This window comes from Schistocerca gregaria, chromosome X (genome assembly GCF_023897955.1).
Source record: "Schistocerca gregaria isolate iqSchGreg1 chromosome X, iqSchGreg1.2, whole genome shotgun sequence".
NCBI classification, from domain to species: domain Eukaryota; kingdom Metazoa; phylum Arthropoda; class Insecta; order Orthoptera; family Acrididae; genus Schistocerca; species Schistocerca gregaria.
In genome coordinates, this window is record NC_064931.1 from 139193096 (window position 1) to 139213863 (window position 20768).

At 42.6% G+C, this 20768-nt stretch overlaps 1 protein-coding gene across 28 annotated transcripts in view; it reads right to left on the reverse strand.

Annotated features, from left to right (window-relative positions):
* LOC126298596 (uncharacterized) overlaps positions 1-20768 on the reverse strand; it is a 331195-nt gene that overhangs the window by 302919 nt on the left and 7508 nt on the right. For all 28 annotated transcript variants that reach the window (XM_049989986.1, XM_049989996.1, XM_049989992.1 and 25 more), the window contains exon 2: positions 766-913. In XM_049989986.1, coding sequence (XP_049845943.1) covers positions 766-912 — 147 coding nt within the window. In that variant the 5' untranslated portion in view covers position 913. The remainder of the gene's footprint in view (positions 1-765; positions 914-20768) is intronic.

Sequence of the window (20768 nt, forward strand, 5' to 3'; positions counted from 1 at the left end):
TGCCTCCCTGCAGGAAAAGCAAGTACAAAGTGTTAAGACTGAACAAGAAAATTTCAAAAACCTTCAACTTCCAACAAACAAAAAAATCTGCAAGTGTAATTCAGATGTACTCTGTACCCTACTCCCCTTAACTTTCAGGAAATCTTGGTTCAACTATCAAATTAAATATAAACATGCACACAAAAAAAAGAGTGAACCAACTGCCAGACACTTACAGTGGTGTGCAAATAAATAGGCGGGCAGTCTGTGCACGAAGGGACAGAGCTTACTTTGTGGTGTCACCAGTATGCTTGCTGTCTCTATCCCACACACCTCATGCTCTAGACACTGCCCACTTTGTTAAACTGGCAACACCTGAGTGAGTGCCACATCAGGCCACTAATTCTGCTTTTGACTCTCCATACAAAAATTTAAATGTTGAGGAAACTATCGCTGTCACTACTTGATGTAATACTTGTTACGCTTGCTTTATGTCACCAATAATGAAGTCTTCTGTTGATAATTACACTTACCCAATGTAAAATAACATAAAAACCAACATAAATGTTTTATGCACATCCCATAATGCATGATACAGACAAGACATGGCAGAATGACACTACTGGTTAGAGTGTCACAAGGTACACTGTTGCTCGCCACTCATCATTGCTCTATCACCCGCCTTCTTAGATGCATACCACTGTAATATTTCTGACGTATTACTAATAGACATTTATGTAAATCCAGATGAATTTTACAGCAAGATGAACATGTTTACTGACTTACCAAATCTTTTGTTTTAACTACGGCAACTGTTCCATCATCAAATTGAATTTTCCACTCTTCACCAACTGGTTCAATTATAGTGCACCAATAGTAGAAATGAGTATTTAGCCATTTGGCCATACATCTTCCACCCTTCTCTAGCTTCATGCTGAAATTGAATGAAACATAAGCACCTAAGTTTAAAAAAATTAAAACAATCACATAAAGTCATTCAGAAATTTTTCAGACTTCCTCCAAAGACTGGACACTTTTCAGACGGAAATTAATAGGCACCCTGAATCTGTCTGCAACCTCAGTGCAGTACTATGTTTGGTCCTATTTTAGCACTTCAATGCTCATCTTGCAGGTACTCACACATAAATTGTCATAAAGGCCATTAGAGAAGTAGCACATGCTTAGATTTGGGAAGGTCATCAGCCATGTCCTTTTCAAAGAAACTATCACAGCATTTGTCTTAAATTGCAGAAAACAAAAATCTGTTTGACCAGAGGGGGATTTAAAGCACTGTTCTCCAAAATGCAAGCATACGCACTGCGATGTATAATTAAAAATAACACAGAAAATATTGTAATAAAATAGTATCATAAAGTCAGTTGATGACTTCTCATAGCTTACTAAAAGGTACACTCTGCCAGTATTGAAAAATAATTATTCAACCCGTAGAGCAGGTGGTATCAGAATCCAATAACAGACTGTGACCTCTAGAACCTCCTGAGAGAAGGAATGGATGGGGAGGTTTATTAATGACAAGGTTCAATTTCACATCTGACTAGCTAATTTGGTACAAAATTTACAGAGCACATAGTGACTTTCCTACAGGCACATTTTGTTACACCAACTGTTGTTAGTTGAGTGGTCAGAGCAGATAATAAGGAGTAGTTCATTTCACTAACAAACATTGTCACTCCCAACCTTTACCTGTTCTCATTTTGAAGAATGAAATAGCTCTTTACCACTGGAGTGTTAGAAATGCACATATATCACCCCTGCTAAGCACTTAAGTTCCTCCATCTGTACCCATTTGAGTTCCACTGTAGCGTGATCATCATGAGACTTTGGACTTTCTTCCTCTTTCCACCTAGGTGGAGAGTCTGCAGCATACAGATGTGCTGTGGATGAACTTGATGCATCCAACATCCCTAACTTCTGCCACTAAATATTCTTCTGAGGACAGAAGGAATAATACCTTATCCACAAATTTAAGACCTCCATTTTCAATTTTAATGTTTCTTTACACTTTTCTCCTTTACTGGAAGTGTCTGACGTAGATTTAGGTTGATATGCAAGGCGCCAGTTGAGGCACAATAAGAATGCAGCCCAAATAAACAATGTAAAACAATTTTATTAATAAACTCATCAACCAAAAGATCCTCTATGGAGAAAAGTTAATCAGTTACAATAGTTTCTGAACGTTGGTGATTAGCACTGAATTTATTCATTTCCAAACTCAGGCTGAAGGCCTTAATGGTGAAACAGTCAAAGTCAGATATTCATTTGGTCGCAGAATAAGATATGGCCTAAGTTTCACTTGTTAGAAGAATGATGTACAAAAATAAGGTTGACAGCTGATACCCAACGAAGTATGAAGATAAGGTCGACAGCTGATACCCATGTCCTGGTAATTTCACAATGCAGAGGCCAAGTCCTGGTGGTGGTGATGACACCGGCAGCTCTCCTGGTCAGCAGTAGCTGACAAATGGCACAGCAGCGTACATAGCAAAGATTCTGAACAAGACTCTGATTGAAGAATTGCAGGTGCAGTCTACATCTGGCCCAGAGCTTGATGGAAGATTTGCCACCTTCTCTCCCCATGAACGATGACAGGATTATGCCCATCTCAAAGGCTCGGGAAGGAAGCGCCCAACAGAGGAACTGGTGACCCAGGAAACTGTAGGCAACACCTATCGGCATGGGAGCCAGAAGTGGACATGAGTTGACATTCCTAGAAACTGGGGGATGCAATTCGGTTGAGGTTGCAGCAGGTTGGTGTTGGCTCCGACACTGGGAAGGAAGATGTCCAAGTTGGGTAAAAAAAGATCATAAAAATCCTCTGGTAAGGAGATGTTGGTGTTTGGTTCACAACTAGGAATGTTAACGAACAAACCACAGCCTTGCAAGTGCAGAAACCTGTCCAGGAACAGCAATGTGTTGTTTGTTAAACTCACCAGCCTCTGTGACATTGAAGTCACAAGGAAAGAACCCAAATCTACATAAGCTTGAGAATTCACCAACACTGCTGGTGCTCTTGTGCCCACCTGCATTCTCAATGGTTTGTTAACCACATACACTTCAATGTATAACTTGCTTTGAGACCATCTCTGCTAACACACTATCCACATTCATGTTTGTTTCATCCTCACTCAGGCTTGGAAGGGCGTTACATACAGAAGCAAAGTGCCCAGTCTTATGGCACTTATTAAACATTGGCCAGCACTCGAGACATGTGGTCTGTTCATGCTGAATGAAGCAGTATGGGCATGAAGACAGAGGAGCACGAGGCTGTCGCTGTCGTTAGGTAGACTGTTGATGTCACAAATGACGATTACCTATACAATACTGAGATGTCAGCTGGACTGCTGCAAGAGCATCATGTTCCCTTGTGAACTGACTGAAGGCTGGGAGGGAGGGGTAAGAGGAACTGATTTTTGAAACTTAGGACCAGGCTTCTATCTGACTACCTGCAGCCTGTGAAACTTCAAATGACTGAGCTATGTTCAATACTTCCCTAACTGCAGGATTTTTACATTGTAGAGCTTGCTCTTGAACTTTTTTCTCAGCAGGAAAACATATGACTGCATCATGAACCATCTGATCTGCCTAGGTTTCCTTATGAACATGTCACAAAATTACAATGGTGGCTAAGTCCGTATGATATAATCCGTATCACTTCAGGCAGGGGGGTTACCTCCATAGTCTCTGATGTTATTGAATTTAGCATATGTTAAAATTCAGGAGTAAGAAAGAAACACTTTTTTTGCCCCCCCCCCCCCCCCCCCTCCTCCAAAAGAATTCCTGCCCCGAGATACAGGCCTCCAAAGATGATACTGTGAACATCATTTTGAAGATGTGAATTTTGGAAAAAATTTTAAAATGCTGTATCTCTGTAACAGGTCTAGATATTTTGTTTGAAAGGATTTTTAATTGAAAGACAATTGCTTTATGATTACAATGGAATCTTCCGTTTGGACATATCTCTCAAAATTCTTTTACTGTCACCTTAGAAACGTTTTTTTTTTTTTCCCTTCTAAACTGCCAATCCAGAAAAGTTAGAGTTTTATCTGTTGATTAGTACAATGTAGTACTATATTCCCTGTAAAGGAGAGCTTCCACTTATAAGCTGGACAGTTTTTTTTATATCTTTCAAGGGTAATGTATGTCTTCACTGAATCTGTTTCTTACTAATTTCTTTGTTACAATGTTTATTTTCTACTGTCTTTGTTGCAGTTATTTCTTATCACTCTCTTTGTTGCAGTTATTTCTTTTCACTCTCATTGTTGCAAATGTTTCTTACACTTTGTTGTAGTTCTTGTAAGTTTCTTTGTCGCTGTTGTTCATTGCAGGTTTCTGTTCAGTACTAATTTGTTTACTGAAGAGGCTTCTCAGAAATCTGAGATCATCCATTGAGTTCTGTGTTTTCATGAGGAATCTGCCAGTTGACACAGTTGCAGTGTGTTTCGTGAATAAAACTGTTTGAAATGTCTTGTGACTGGGGTCACAGGAGGGTGAAGTGTGATGACTATTTGCATATCCATAAAAGAGTGACATATAAGATATATGACAAAAAAAAAAAAACAGACTTTGTTCAGGTTGGGAATAAGTGTTCCCATTGGAAGACTCTGTTTCAAAGTGAAGATGTTTCCAGTGACAACTTTTTGTGTTCTAAATGTTTTGACAGAATAACAACGGTTGGTTTGTGAGGGTTGAAGGGTCAGACTTCAAAGGCCATCGGTCCCTTATTCCATGACCATGAAACACCCACAAAGAAGATAAACAAGCAACTGAGATGATAAGGGACAACACAGAATAAGAAAGACACAAACCAGAAAAGAGGAATTAAAAAAACACACAGAGTGCTACAGTGGTTCGTCAACCATGGAAACAAAAAAGGAAAAACAAACCACCAAGAGACACACTAAAAACCCCAATCTAAAACCGTTGAACAAAGGTCAGACGCTACACAAAAAAGACAAACCCTCAGATTGAGCAATAAAAGCCCCATTCACGAATAAAACTCAAAACTAAGCCTGCCACTGCAGCATCATCCTTTAAAAGTGCTGGATGCATATCAGGCAGCACAAACGTCTGCCTGAGCACAGTTAAAAGCAGTCCAGCAAAATTTGGACCACTGTCAACACTGAACCACAGCGACAGAGAGGTGGGTCCTCACGGCACAATAAATAATTGTGTGTCAGCCAGGTGTGACCAATGCATAGGCGGCAGAGTACAATGGAGTCCTTGTGAGAGGTCCGCAAGGAGGAGCACCACACACCTGTAGTCTCCTTGACGACCCGAAGTTTGTTGGGGGAAGGGAGGGTGCACCATTCATCATTCCAGGTGTTGTTGTTGTTGTCTTCAGTCCTGAGACTGGTTTGATGCAGCTCTCCATGCTACTCTATCCTGTGCAAGCTGCTTCATCTCCCAGTACGTACTGCAACCTACATCCTTCTGAATCTGCTTAGTGTACTCATCTCTCGGTCTCCCTCTACGATTTTTACCCTCCACGCTGCCCTCCAATGCTAAATTTGTGATCCCCTGATGCCTCAAAACATGTCCTACCAACCGATCCCTTCTTCTAGTCAAGTTGTGCCACAAACTTCTCTTCTCCCCAATCCTATTCAATACCTCCTCATTAGTTACGTGATCTATCCACCTTATCTTCAGTATTCTTCTGTAGCACCACATTTCGAAAGCTTCTATTCTCTTCTTGTCCAAACTAGTTATCGTCCATGTTTCACTTCCATATATGGCTACACTCCAAACAAATACTTTCAGAAACGACTTCCTGATACATAAATCTATATTCGATGTTAACAAATTTCTCTTCTTCAGAAACGCTTTCCTTGCCATTGCCAGTCTACATTTTATATCCTCTCTACTTCGACCATCATCAGTTATTTTACTTCCTAAATAGCAAAACTCCTTTACTACTTTAAGTGTCTCATTTCCTAATCTAATTCCCTCAGCATCACCCGATTTAATTTGACTACATTCCATTATCCTCGTTTTGCTTTTGTTAATGTACATCTTATATCCTCCTTTCAAGACACTGTCCATTCCGTTCAACTGCTCTTCCAAGTCCTTTGCCGTCTCTGACAGAATTACAATGTCATCGGCGAACCTCAAAGTTTTTACTTCGTCTCCATGAATTTTAATACCTACTCCAAATTTTTCTTTTGTTTCCTTTACTGCTTGCTCAATATACAGATTGAATAACATCGGGGAGAGGCTACAACCCTGTCTCACTCCTTTCCCAACCACTGCTTCCCTTTCATGCCCCTCGACTCTTATTACTGCCATCTGGTTTCTGTACAAATTATAAATAGCCTTTCGCTCCCTGTATTTTACCCCTGCCACCTTTAGAATTTGAAAAAGAGTATTCCAGTCAACATTGTCAAAAGCTTTCTCTAAGTCTACAAATGCTAGAAACGTAGGTTTGCCTTTTCTTAATCTTTCTTCTAAGATAAGTCGTAAGGTCAGTATTGCCTCACGTGTTCCAACATTTCGGCGGAATCCAAACTGATCCTCCCCGAGGTCTGCATCTACCAGTTTTTCCATTCGTCTGTAAAGAATTCGCGTTAGTATTTTGCAGCCGTGGCTTATTAAACTGATAGTTCGGTAATTTTCACATCTGTCAGCAGCTGCTTTCTTTGGGATTGGAATTATTATATTCTTCTTGAAGTCTGAGGGTATTTCGCCTGTCTCATACATCTTGCTCACCAGCTGGTAGAGTTTTGTCATGACTGGCTCTCCCAAGGCCGTCAGTAGTTCTAATGGAATGTTGTCTACTCCGGGGGCCTTGTTTCGACTCAGGTCTTTCAGTGCTCTGTCAAACTCTTCACGCAGTATCGTATCTCCCATTTCGTCTTCATCTACATCCTCTTCTATTTCCATAATATTGTCCTCAAGTACATCGCCCTTGTATAAACCTTCTATATACTCCTTCCACCTTTCTGCCTTCCCTTCTTTGCTTAGAACTGGGCTGCCATCTGAGCTCTTGATGTTCATACAAGTGGTTCTCTTATCTCCAAAGGTCTCTTTAATTTTCCTGTAGGCAGTATCTATCTTACCCCTAGTGAGATAAGCTTCTACATCCTTACATTTGTCCTCTAGCCATCCCTGTTTAGCCATTTTGCACTTCCTGTCGATCTCATTTTTGAGACGTTTGTATTCCTTTTTGCCTGCTTCTTTTACTGCATTTTTATATTTTCTCCTTTCATCAATTAAATTCAATATTTCTTCTGTTACCCAAGGATTTCTAGCAGCCCTCGTCTTTGTACCTACTTTATCCTCTGCTGCCTTCACTACTACATCCCTCAGAGCTACCCATTCTTCTTCTACTGTATTTCTTTCCCCTATTCCTGTCAATTGTTCCCTTATGCTCTCTCTGAAACTCTGTACAACCTCTGGTTCTTTCAGTTTATCCAGGTCCCATCTCCTTAATTTCCCACATTTTTGCAGTTTCTTCAGTTTTAATCTACAGGTCATAACCAATAGATTGTGGTCAGAGTCCACATCTGCCCCTAGAAATGTCTTACAACTTAAAACCTGGTTCCTAAATCTCTGTCTTACCATTATATAATCTATCTGATACCTTTTAGTATCTCCAGGGTTCTTCCACGTATACAACCTTCTTTCATGATTCTTAAACCAAGTGTTAGCTATGATTAAGTTGTGCTCTGTGCAAATTTCTTTTATTTCATCGTACATTTCTTCAATTTCTTCATCATCTGCAGAGCTAGTTGGCATATAAACTTGTACTACTGTAGTAGGTGTGGGCTTCGTATCTATCTTGGCCACAATAATGCGTTCACTATGCTGTTTGTAGTAGCTTACCCGCATTCCTATTTTCCTATTCATTATTAAACCTACTCCTGCATTACCCCTATTTGATTTTGTGTTTATAACCCTGTAGTCACCTGACCAGAAGTCTTGTTCCTCCTGCCACCGAACTTCACTAATTCCCACTATATCTAACTTTAACCTATCCATTTCCCTTTTTAAATTTTCTAACCTACCTGCCCGATTAAGGGATCTGACATTCCACGCTCCGATCCGTAGAACGCCAGTTTTCTTTCTCCTGATAACGACATCCTCCTGAGTAGTCCCCGCCCGGAGATCCGAATGGGGGACTATTTTACCTCCGGAATATTTTACCCAAGAGGATGCCATCATCATTTAATCATACAGTAAAGCTGCATGTCCTCGGGAAAAATTACGGCTGTAGTTTCCCCTTGCTTTCAGCCGTTCGCAGTACCAGCACAGCAAGGCCGTTTTGGTTAATGTTGCAAGGCCAGATCAGTCAATCATCCAGACTGTTGCCCCTGCAACTACTGAAAAGGCTGCTGCCCCTCTTCAGGAACCACACGTTTGTCTGGCCTCTCAACAGATACCCCTCCGTTGTGGTTGCACCTACGGTACGGCCATCTGTATCGCTGAGGCACGCAAGCCTCCCCACCAACGGCAAGGTCCATGGTTCATGGGGGGAGGCACAAGGGGTTATGAGCATTAAAATCTCCCGAAAGTAGGAAAGGTTTAGGGAGTTGATCAATCAGTGCAACCTATACGTTCAGGGTTACTGCACCATCTGGAGGAAGAAATACGTTGCAGACAGTTATTTCCTGTGTCAACATTATCCTGACAGCCACAGCTTCAAGGGGGTTTGATGGGGCACAGGTTCACTGCATACTGAGTTCAGAGCACAGACAGAAACTCCACCTGACACTCAATTATAGTATCTACAGTTCCTGTAATATCCCTTATAGCCACGGAGAGCAGGGTTCCGCATTTCCGGGAACCAGGTTTCCTGGAGGGCAATGCAGAAAGCAGATGTAAAGTTTAACAGTTGCCGTAGCTCAGTCAGGCGGTGGAAAAAACTGCCACAATTCCACTGGAGGATGACATGATAGTTAGGCTGGGAAGGCATGGAGCATTCAATAAGGCAGTTTACGACACAAGGTCATCTGCTGCCACCTGAGCAGTCTGGATCCACGGTGTCTGAGGGCCCGGCAAGATCTAGGTCCTCAGCAGATGCCAGAATCTCCACCTCATCCTCAGAAGCAAAGCTTGTAGGTAGTGGTGGTGAGGGTGCCATCACAATTCCCTTGGTCTTGGGGGTCTTCTTTTTGGATTTCTCTCACTTCTTCTTGGGTTTCTCCAACTGGGAGGGCTTGATTGATTCAGTCTCCAGGACTCAGGATGATCGTGAAGCCATACGACCAGTTACTTTTGGGCACTTCAGCCACTGGCGTGCGTCATCTTTTCCACTAGCAGAAACCTAGGAAGGGAGTGACCCAAGGGACCTCTTCCTAGTGAGAGGTGCCGAAGAAGACTTACGCTTCTCTGGCTCAGAAGTGGGGACTGGTGTCTCCGATGGTTGGTCGTGGTGGTGGTGGTGGTGGGGGGGGCAGTGCTCCCGAGGTAGGTCATGAGGGAGCAGGAGCAACAAGAAGGGAAGTACCCCCCACCATCAGGGGGGCAGGTGTAGTCTTCCGGCTCAGACAGCCAACCACAATTTGCGGAACGGATGGGGTTAAAACTGTTCTTGTAGCAGCGGCTTAAGACGAGGTCATAACCACAGGATGTAGATGCCCAAATTTCCTCTTAGCCTCAGTGTAGGTCAGTTGGTCCAGGGTCCTGTATTTCATGATTTTCCTTTCACACTGTAAAATCCTGCAGTCTGGCAAGGTGCTATCCGCAGTTGACGCAAATGGGAGGCGGGGCACATGGAGTATTGGTATGTGATGAACATTCACAATCTTGACATGTGACGCTGGAAGTACAGTGGGAAGATATATGGCCGAACTTCTAGCACTTAAAGCACCGCATCGGTGGCGGAATATATGGCTTTACATCACAGCGGAAGACCATCACCTTGTCCTTGTTGGGCAATCTGTCACCCTTGAAGGGCAAGACGAAGGCACTGGTGGCAACCTGATTATCCCTCATACCGCGATGAACGCGCTAGACAAAATGAACACCTCGTCGCTCTAAGTTGGCGTGCAGCTTGTCGTCAGACTGCAAAAGAAGGTCCCTTTAGAATATAATGCCCTAGGCCATATTTAATCTCTTAGGGGACATGATGGTAATAGAAACATTCCCCAGCTAATCACAAGCAAGTAATGCCCGTGACTGGGCAGAGGATGCTCTTTTTATCAAGACTTATCCTGACCACATTTTGGACAAACCCTCCACCTTCCCAAATTTGTTCTCTAAATGGTATATGAAAAACTGTGGCTTCATCGAAACAAAGGAGTCCCCAACAGTTCTCGTACATATGAGGTACTGGAGGGAATATGGTTCGCTGCCATCCTTAGCCTGGCGTTCCTTCCATAGAGTGGCCAGGGAGGGGAACGATTTAGGGTCGTACTTCCTTGCATTGTACTGAGACTTAGAACACTTAGAGACTGCTGGTGTTCGACACCAGCAAGTGATGACGTGGTACACTTCATTGCGTATCATCCACCCTGATAACACCCACTCCGACCAGGGACCCTCTCCACATGCGCCACCCAACTCCATCAAAGGCCACCTGGCAGGATGGCCATTGCCTGGAGTCCCAATGTCCCAGGGTGATAGGCATTTAGTGCAAGCAGCAGCAGAGCTATCCCTGTGTTGTCAGGGGGCTACAACCAACAGGGTACATGATGGCTCCACCACAACGGACTGGCTACTGTGCTGGATATCAGGTGCAAACAAGTCCATGGTCATTGTCGGCACAGAAAGCGACACTGCTTGGTGCACAGTGAAAAACACCCACGAAGGTGTCCTTGTCCAAGAGATGGAGGATGAGTGGGACTGCAATGCGACAACGAGAAAACGGGCTACAGATCTCAAGTCACGATAGACATGTTGCACCATTTAAGGCGCCCTTCCCCAATTGGCTCACTCTTTGGAAAAATTTTTGAAGAATGGAGGTCAAACCCTACAGGGGACCATCACATAAAGGCCAAAACGTGTGAGACTCCTTTTAGTTACCTCTTACAACAGGCAGAAATACCTCGGGCCTATTCTTACTCCCGGACCCACATGGGGGGAGGGGGAGGTTTCTCTCCTTGATGCGTATAGTTATTAAAACTGTTGCAACTGTGAGACAGGATCAGCTCTGACCTACGGTTAACACTGTAACAGTTCATTTTAATGCTACATCTCTTGAACTGCTACACAATTTAAGAGGTTCTGCCAATGAACAGCACAACGAAATATTTAATGTTTTTTGTGTTTGATGATATCAAGTTCGTCACTTACTTTCGGAGACGTGATAAGTACACCTCTATACACTGCGGGTTCTGTAAAGGGGGATGAAAGGAATTATTGTGGATGGTTCTCTCCATTGTTTTCTTCCTTTTTATAGAAACAGCAACATTCAGAAAATTAAAAGCAATTCTCTTGAGTAGACTTATGCCACTGCTGTATATGTCACAAGATTAACTGGTGACTTGGTGATCAAAAATGCTTAGTTCTTGACGCGTTTTGAGCACAGCCTATCATCAAAACATCGAAATCATGCTCTGGAATGAAAGTCCAGTGAGGTAACCACTGTGCCACCTAGCTCGGTGTGTACAGACACAAATGTGTGATTGGAATGGAAGTGGCTGAAGAGGCAACATAGACCCCTTTTTTAAAAAACAGTTTTACTTACTAACACCTGTTTTGGAGGGGGAAAAACCTGTTTTTTCTAAATGAGTTAGATCACCGGCCAGGTGGCTTGATCTCTCACAGCTGAACCAACTGGCTATAAATTTTTATTGATTACACTGCAATTAGTTTTCATTTTAACTACTAGTACATCAGGAACATCTTTCTTGCTGAACCACAAATTGGACTAGATTTACAGTTTTAGCTTACCTGCAAAACTTGCATGTTTACTTCTAATTTCAAAACACACTTTTTAAGACAAGTCAAAAATAATAAAGAAATAATAATTTTAAAAAAATTGATGCACCATGCAGGAATTATCTGAATGGGATGGAAATCAGTAGATGTGATGTACATGTACAGACAAACAACTGCTTACAATTTCAAAAAAGTATGATCCATTCAAGAGAGAGAGCTTCACAAACTGAGTAAGTCAATAACACATTGGTTCATTTCTCGCTGTCATGTAAGCAGTTATTCAGCTCGGCATTAATTGCCAGACTTGTTGGTTGTCCCCCTGAGCGGATACTGTGCCAAATTCTGTCCAACTGGTGCATTAGATCATCAAAATCCCAAGATGGTTGAGAGGCCCTGCACATAATGCTCCAAACGTTCAAAATGGGGAGAGATCTGGCGACCTTGCTGGCCAGTATAGGGTTTGGCACAACGAAGACAAGCAGTAGAAACTCTCGCAGTGTGTGGGCGGCCATTATCTTGCCAAAATATAAGCCCAGAATGGCTTGCCATGAAGGGCAACAAAATGGGCACAGAATATCATGGGCACACCATTGTACTGTAAGAATGCCCTGGACGACAACCAAAGGAGTCTTGCTATGGAAAGGAATGGCACACCAGACCATCACTCCTGACTGTCGGGCCATACGACGTGTGTCAGGTCACTATCTCATTGATGTCCCGGGCATCTCTAGACACATCTGCAGTCTGGAATGTCACTGACTGCAGTAGAATTGTCTTCAGTGATATTATGATGATGATGATGATGTGTTTAAGGGACTAAACTAATGGGTCATTAGTCCCCACTTATCATGAGAGAAACATATAAAAATCGAAAAAATGGGGACCTAGCTGCTCAAACTATATAAGCAAGTCAAAGAGTTTAAAAGGATGTGACAGCAGTTGTAACACAATGATTAAAAGAAGAGAGAGAACCTAAACAGCATCTTGCACAAGGGTGTCTAAAGGCAGAACAAGGTGAGAGGGAAAGAAAACAATCTGTGGTAACTTGGTGGGTACCCGCCACAGGAGGCTCTTGCCCCAACAGCCACCCACAATGCTGGAAATGGACCAGTATTATAGGTTAGAGTAAAATCCACTCTCCCTCAGGACATGTAACACTTTGGTAGTGGCTGTCACGTCATCCACAGGTATTGAGGTAGGCAAGCAGAGAGTGGGCCGAAGATCGGCCAGCAGGAAGCACTCAGCAGGAACGTGGGCTATTGTCAGTAGACTATAGTAGCTGCAGTGAGGAGGATGCTCCCGACAGACAGAAAATCATGGGTTAGTCTTGTTTGGCCGATGCGTAGGTTGACACAACACAATAGCATCTTTCCGAGTGGCCTGGAGAGATGTATGCCACACCTTCGTGGACCCTTTAGTCACTCTCAATTTGTTTTGGGTTGTAATAGCCTGCCATTCCAATTCCTAGAGCCTCAAAATATTGTGTCGAAGTTGTAATCTTAAGTCTGGGTCCAGTATCCCAATGTCAAGTTGATCTCCTGTAGTTGCGTCTTTAGCTCGGTGGTGGGCGAGTTCATTTCTTGAAGTGCCTATGTGACTCGGCATCCAGATGAAGGTCACCATCTTTCCAGAGCTGCAGAGGTTAGCCAGTAGGTTATGAATGTTTGTAGCCGAAAGATTTTTGGGATAGCACAGAATTATGCCTTTTACGCAACTTAATTGAATCGCTACAGATCAGAAAGTTCATCATGGTCTGAGATTTGACATGCTGCAGAGCCCAAGAGATGGCAGCACTGCAAGCATTCGACAGAGAGTGCTTCTTATGTCCCCTTGCATGTGCAAAAGTGTAAACCGGCCCTGTCATTCACTTTAGATCAATTTGTGTAGATGCACACTGAATTAGAATGATCATGGCGGATTGGAAGAAACAGGTGTCAGAGAAGGGTAGGATCAGCATCCTTCTTGGGGCCAAAAAATGTTCCATCCATATCACAGGGCAGGGTACAGCCCACAGAGGGCTATTCAGTAGAATATCGAGTTTGATCCCAGCTGGTCCTCTCAGTTTTGGGCAATGTGCAAACAGTCTGAACTGCTGGTTGTGGGACAGAGTTGAGTGATATGGGTGGGAAGGTACCTGACAGACTGACCACGTAACTTGCCAGAAGCTGCTGTCATCTAACCCGCAGCGCTGGGACAACAACTTCGGTCAGGATGCTGTAAACAGCGCTCGTACAGAAGGCCCCCGTTGCCAACCACATGTTAGTGTGGTGAAGATGGTCCAGCAGACTCAGAACAGACAGTGCTGCCAACCCACAGGCAACACATCCACAGTCCAAGTGGAATAAAATCATCACTCTGTCAAATCTCAGAAGAGCTGTGTGGTCTGTGCCACACGAGAAGTGACTAAGAAAAAAAGAGTATTCAGCTTCTTCATGTAAGCCGCCTTGAAGTGGCAGATATGCAGCTGCCAAGTTAGCTTATTGTCAAATAAAATACCTAAGAATTGAAAAGTTTCAACAACTTCAAGTAAGTAACCAATCACCAAGATAAATTTCATGTGAGGGGAGAGAGCACAGTCCAGAGTTGTTGTGTAACTCATGATAAATTTAATAGCCGTGGTTCAGAGCCCAGTCATGGACTCTTCACACAGACCCCTCAATCTGATTCTCAGTGATGTGCAGTGATGCAGAGGCATAGCACAAGCATAGATCATCCACATACAGTGACGGAGAGACTGTGGGACCCACTGCATTGACGATACCATTGATGGTAATAGCAAACAGCATTACTCTCAGAACCGATATCTGAGGGACTCAGGTTTCCTGTACATAGTGGTTGCTGAGAGGCGAACCTATCCGGACCAAAACAAAAATCGTATATAGGAAATTATGGATAAAAATTGGTAAACTGCCCCAGAAACCTCATTCATGCAGTGTAGAGAGGATCTGATGTCGTCAGGTGGTGTCAAATGCCTTCTGTAGGTCAAAGAACACAGTAAAAACATTGTGCACTGCGGATTCCATACAAACCAGGTGATCTGTGGTCAACCATAAAGCCCAAAACCCGTTTTGGAATTGTCATATATGTCCTCTGGTTTCAAGGCACCAACAAAGATGGCAGCTGACCACTTGTTTGAATAGCTTACACAGCCCATTCGTTAGAGAAACTGGCCAGTAGTCAGTCAAAATACGTGAGCCCTTTCCCAGTTTCAGGACAGGAAAAATAATACCTTCACGCCATTGAGAGGAACTAACGCCTCCCACCAACTGCGATTGAAACGTCCGAGGGTATGTTTCATGCTACCGGCACGAAGATGTTTGCGCATTTGGTTGTGGCTTTTGTCAGGTCCAGGGGCCTTATCAAGATACTGCCAAAGCACTACAAAGCTCCCATTCAATAAAAGGGACATTGTATGATAGAGAGCCGATGCATGGAAAGATAACGGGCGGTGCTCCATAAGATGTTTCCAGGTCACGAAATGATGGTAATTACTGCAAGCGAGGACCTCAGCAAAATCTGCCACAAAACATTCAGCAGGTACCACAGGATCTGTACAAATGTTACCATTGACAAGGAAGCCAGGAACTGCCAGGGGTATTGAGTGGCCGGAAATGTTAGGGAGTTTCTTCTATAATTGGGACGATGGGGTGTGGGATCGCATAGTTGAAACATATGGGTCCCAACACTCCTGCTTCCTTTTCTTCATTAAGAGCCACACTTTTGCCCGGACCCTCTTGAATTCTATTAAATTATCCATAGATGGATGGCTATATCTTCAGACCACCATAGCACCAGTGGTCATCAGGATGCGTCAGAGTACAGTATCGTTGCTGCAGCAGTATCAATAGTATCCTGTAACAATTTGTTGATATCCATCACATGTCTAGCAGCAAAAGGCTAGGATAAAAGCTTCAGTATCCACTCTATTATCCTTGGGTGCCCTCTGGATGTGAAGAACAGATTAGTATGCAGCTCTTCATCAGTTTGTAACATTAGGACCTGATGGAAGATAACACCTTGAATTCTATTGAGCTTGTTAGGAGGAGAAATGGTGACTGGTATATCTCCTAACTTGACACAGGTCTGATGTGCCCGTGATTGGTTGGAGTGTGGTGTTTTGGTCAGCAAAGATCCACTTCTCATCTTCTCTATTGTTGCAACCTTCCCAAACCAATCTTCAATATTTTCAATGAAAAAAATTAGCTTCATTGAAGCAAAAGAGCCACTGTCAGTGGAGCAACAATCCAAGAACTTGGCAAACTGTCCACTCCATTTCTCCTTGCTTGGATCTTGTCTTGGGGAATAGTCAATGACAGAAACGCTATAGGATTGTACCCTTCTGGATTAAAGTCACGGTTCCTGACTGATGAGAAGGCCATGCTGGCACAGCCACCATTAAGTTCGATCCATTTCATTGCAGATTATTCATCCCAATGCCTCTGACTCCGATCGGAGATTTTGTCTACAGGCACCAACCTGCCAAGGCAAAGCCCACCTGGCATAGTAGCTGTTGTCCGGAGTCCCAGTACCACAAAGTGAACAGGCATATATTTCTTGAGTGACAAAGGGAGACCACAGCTCAGGCATCAGCAGTGCAATCGCTGCGCTGTCAGGGGGCTACCACCGAGAGGGTACATGAAAACCCTACAATGACAGACTGCCTACCGCACTGGATTTCGGGTGCAGAGGTAGATCCACTTGATTGGTAGGTGCAAAAAGTTAAAAGCGCACAGTGGAGAGGGAGTGCACCATAGTAAGGCATCCTTCCGCAAATGGCCTGCACTTCGGTAAAATTTGGAAACTGGAGTTCAAACCCAAAAGGGGTCCAGAATTTAAAAAGCCAAAAAATTTGAGGGAAAATGTGTTAAAAAATAAATAAATAAAAAGTCAAAAGATAAAATACTTCAGGAAGCCCGAAGAACGGTCACAAGACCAAGGTAAAAAACATAAGTCAATTAAAAAAAAGACTTCTAGAGTCTCACTTCGAATTGAGCCCCAATGACTGATAAAGATGTGTCTGGAGATGTCCTGGACAGTTGTGGATACCAACCTAAAAGTTGCCCGCCATACGGCCTGACACCGAGGAGTGATTGTCTGGGAGTGCCATTTCTCTTTATAGCAAGACCCCTATGGTTGTCATCCGCAGAAACCTTGCAGCACGATGGTGTGTCAATAATATTCTACATCCCGTTTTGATGCCCTTCACATCAAGCCATTCTGGACTTACACTCCGGCAAGATAATTCCCGTCCACACATGGAAAGAGTTTTTACTGCTTGTCTTTGTGCTTGCCAAACCCTACCTTGGCCAGTAAGGTCACCGGACTTCTTCACAACCGAGAATGTTTGGAGCATAATGGTCACGGCTCTCCAACCAGTTTAGAATTTTGTTGATATAATGCTCCGGTTGGACAGAATTTGGCAGTATATCCCTCAGGAGGACATCCAAGAACTCTATCAATCAATGCCAAGCCAAATAACCGCTTGCATAAGGGCCTGAGGTGGATCAACACATTACTGACTCATGTCAATTTATGAAGCTCTTTCTCTTGAATACATCATCCAATTTTTTTGAAATTGTAATCATTTGTCTGTCTGTACATGTACATCACATTTACTGAGTTACATCCCATTTGGGTAATTTCTTCATGGCGCACCCCCACATCCCTCCTTTTCGTCTAGGAGTCTATGATGAGTTGCTTCACTTGGGTACCTGCATCTATATTAAATAGATGCAGGTACCCAAGTGAAGCCTGTGGGGTTTCTGTTGTTCTTGATATAATTGTGCTTTTTAATACTGTACACATTTTCACCATCCTGAATGGATTATTGTTTATCTGTAACGCCATAATTTTCCAGTTACTTACAAATGGTGTAACATAGATATTTTTCATGTACTTGGGGTTGGGCCCATGAAACAGGTTCTTGTGACTTCATCATCTACTCCCTGTGTATAGTAAAAAAGCAATTGATTTACAGGTGTCCACTGTTGGTTCACATGGTGGTACATATTGAAAAGCACGGACAGTTTGATGATTAGCATACAGCTTTTGCCTGAAAACAACTTTCAGATAATCCAGTTCCTGCATTAAATTTTCAGAATCCAAAATAGCAAAAGCTATCATGAACAGTACATGTAGAACTCCCATGTAATGATGTGGTGGATGACAACTAGTAGCACAGAGTTAATGGTCTGTGTGCGTAGGTTTACGGCATACGGTGTGTTCCAAAGTCTCATTTTCTTTTTTATGAACTAAAACAGCCAAAAAAGGTAATCTGCTATCTTTTTCAATTTCTAGCAAAAATCTGAGGCATGGATGAAGGCAGTTAAAATGCTCTAAAAACTGATAATGAGCTTCCATTCCATGTGGCCAAATGATGATAATATCCACTTACACAAAAAAAAAAAAAAAAAAAAAAAAAAAAAAGTGCATTTAAGAGAAGAAGTCCCGAGTGCAGTATCTTAAAGATGTTCCATGAAAAGACAGGCAACAATACGGGTAAATGGAAGATTTCAGAGATACTGCCCTCAGGGCATCTTCTCTTAAGCCCCCCCCCCTTTTTTTAAAAAGATACATGGATGATATTTTAACCATTTGGCCACATGGAATGGCAGCTCTTCATCCCTTTTTAAATCATTAGAAGTGCCTTCATCCAAGCATCAAATTTTCAATGGAGATTGACAAAGATGACAAATTATCGTTATTGGATGTTTCAGTACATAAAAGAGAAAATGGGATTTTGAAACACAGTGTATGCCTAAATCTAGCATACAAAACACCACCTCCATGCTACTAGTAGTCATCCATCACATCAAAGCACGAAAATTTTACTACACTGATTAAGGAAGCTTATGCTATTTCAGATTCTGATAATTTGACACAGGAACTAGATTATCGTGTGGTTGTTTCAAGCAAAAGAGATATACTGATCATAAAACTGTACATGCTTTCAATATGGACCACCATGTGAACCAACAATGGACACTTGCAAATCAGTATCTGTTGATCCATTGTAAACATGGAACAGTGGCTGGTAAAATATTTAACAAAACAATTCACCAATAGGCGTGCAATTGAGAAGTTATTTATTTTCACTACCAGTTTTGGCAATTCATCATCCCATCTTCAGGCAAAAGGGGCTGAGGAAGTCTGGGGTACACAAAATTCACAGTCATTGCGCAAATGATTATACTGAACAAATTATTCATATGGTTCCATGACTAATGCGTGGAACATCAATGTCACACACATTTGTTTCAGTACGAAAAATCTGCCATCGCTGAGAATTATCTCAACAAAGGGCATAAAATGTAATTTAAAGAGGGACAAATTATTGCCCGGCATCCTGTTATTGGAGTTATTTGCTTAAGGAATCCACCAAAATAAGATTATCCAATGATGATATTAATAGAGGTAAAGGTTTCCCTTTAAGCAAGATATGGCATCCTATTTGTCAGATATAAAACAAAAACGGTATTTTTTTCAATCAGCTGCATCTTAATTTGCAATTCATCACTTATTGTTAGTTTCTACCACTGGTGATGTTGCAATTCTTTGCTTTGCAGGGGGCATCCCTTTCACTTCTCGCATTTGCACAGTGGCCTGTTCCTGGTGTGTAAAGGAGCCACTGAATCTGGTATTACCTCAGTTCCAATGTGACTGTATACCTGTAGTCTCATCAGAAGATGGCGGCCAGTTGGCCCTTTGAAATAGCGTTTATTCGTGTAGTGTAAAGTATGTTAAGTGATTTAAGTCTATTTTCAAGCGAGTAATCTTTGTCGCAATGCATAAGTGTGGATGATGCCACAGGATAGTCAAAGAGGCAGTGGTATGTGTGAACTGTGGTTTGGAACTTCATTTGGACAACTTTAGTGGAGAACCGAATGGGGAACTCAACAAGGCTTTCCCATGGAACACTAGGCTCTTTTAGAGAGAGAGAGAGAGAGAGAGAGAGAGAGAGAGAGAGAGAGAGAGAGAGAGAGAGAGAGAGAGAGAGAGAGAGAAGAGAAGAGAATCGCTAAACAAGAGGCAAAACCTTGTGCCCTTCAGGTAGAATTAGAACATACAACATTTGAATTTGGTTGGCTGTAGGTGAAAAATTCTCCTTGGTACCAGTCTATACTGAATTTCTTTGCTAGGAGTCTGCTGCACCCTACAGGTGGATGTTCAGGTAACAAATCAAATTTATTTGAAACTGTAAGTTCAAATGTAGACGAAGTTGAAGAGCTGCTCTCCTTTTTGTTTGTTAGCTTTACCCAGTGCCCACGATCTTTTCCCACCTTCAACCAATCAAGTTCAAATGTAGTATGTTCTAATTCTTCCTGAAGGACACAAGTTTTTGCCTCCTGTTCAGGATTCTCTCTCTCTCTCTCGCTCTCTCTCTCTCTCTCTAAACGAGTCTTGCTGCTAAGTAGTAGCCAAGAGATGGGTGTAGGCTCAGTGGTGCAAGATGAATTAGGAACCATGTACCACGTCACAAGCATTGCGAAGCCAAGTGCTAGTCTTAGCCAAGTGACTGAGGATACAGGGGATTTCTGCAAAGATTTTGCAAACAGGATCAGATAACAGTAGTAGGTGGGGCAGGGAACAGCCTGGCTAAGTACACTAATTACAGCATTAAGGGTTACATTGATGAACTAGGAGTAGCAAGTATACACACAAATGAGAGTTTTTTAGAGGTCCTAAAGTGCCATGGCTAGTTCTACATTAACACTGCTGTGAGCTGTGTGTGGAGACTGAGTTGAGCAAGATACTGCCGACTGAAATGAAATATCATAAATGCAGTGGCGACTGATGCAACTGGGAGAAGGGGGTATATTAATCATGGTTTAAACCTGAATACGAGAGGGAAAGATAAGCTGGTTGAGCTTCTTGCAGATAATTTACAGGGAAAACCATCACACAAAGCAAGATCCCTGTGGTTACTGATGTGAGAGGCACCTTTTCTTTGG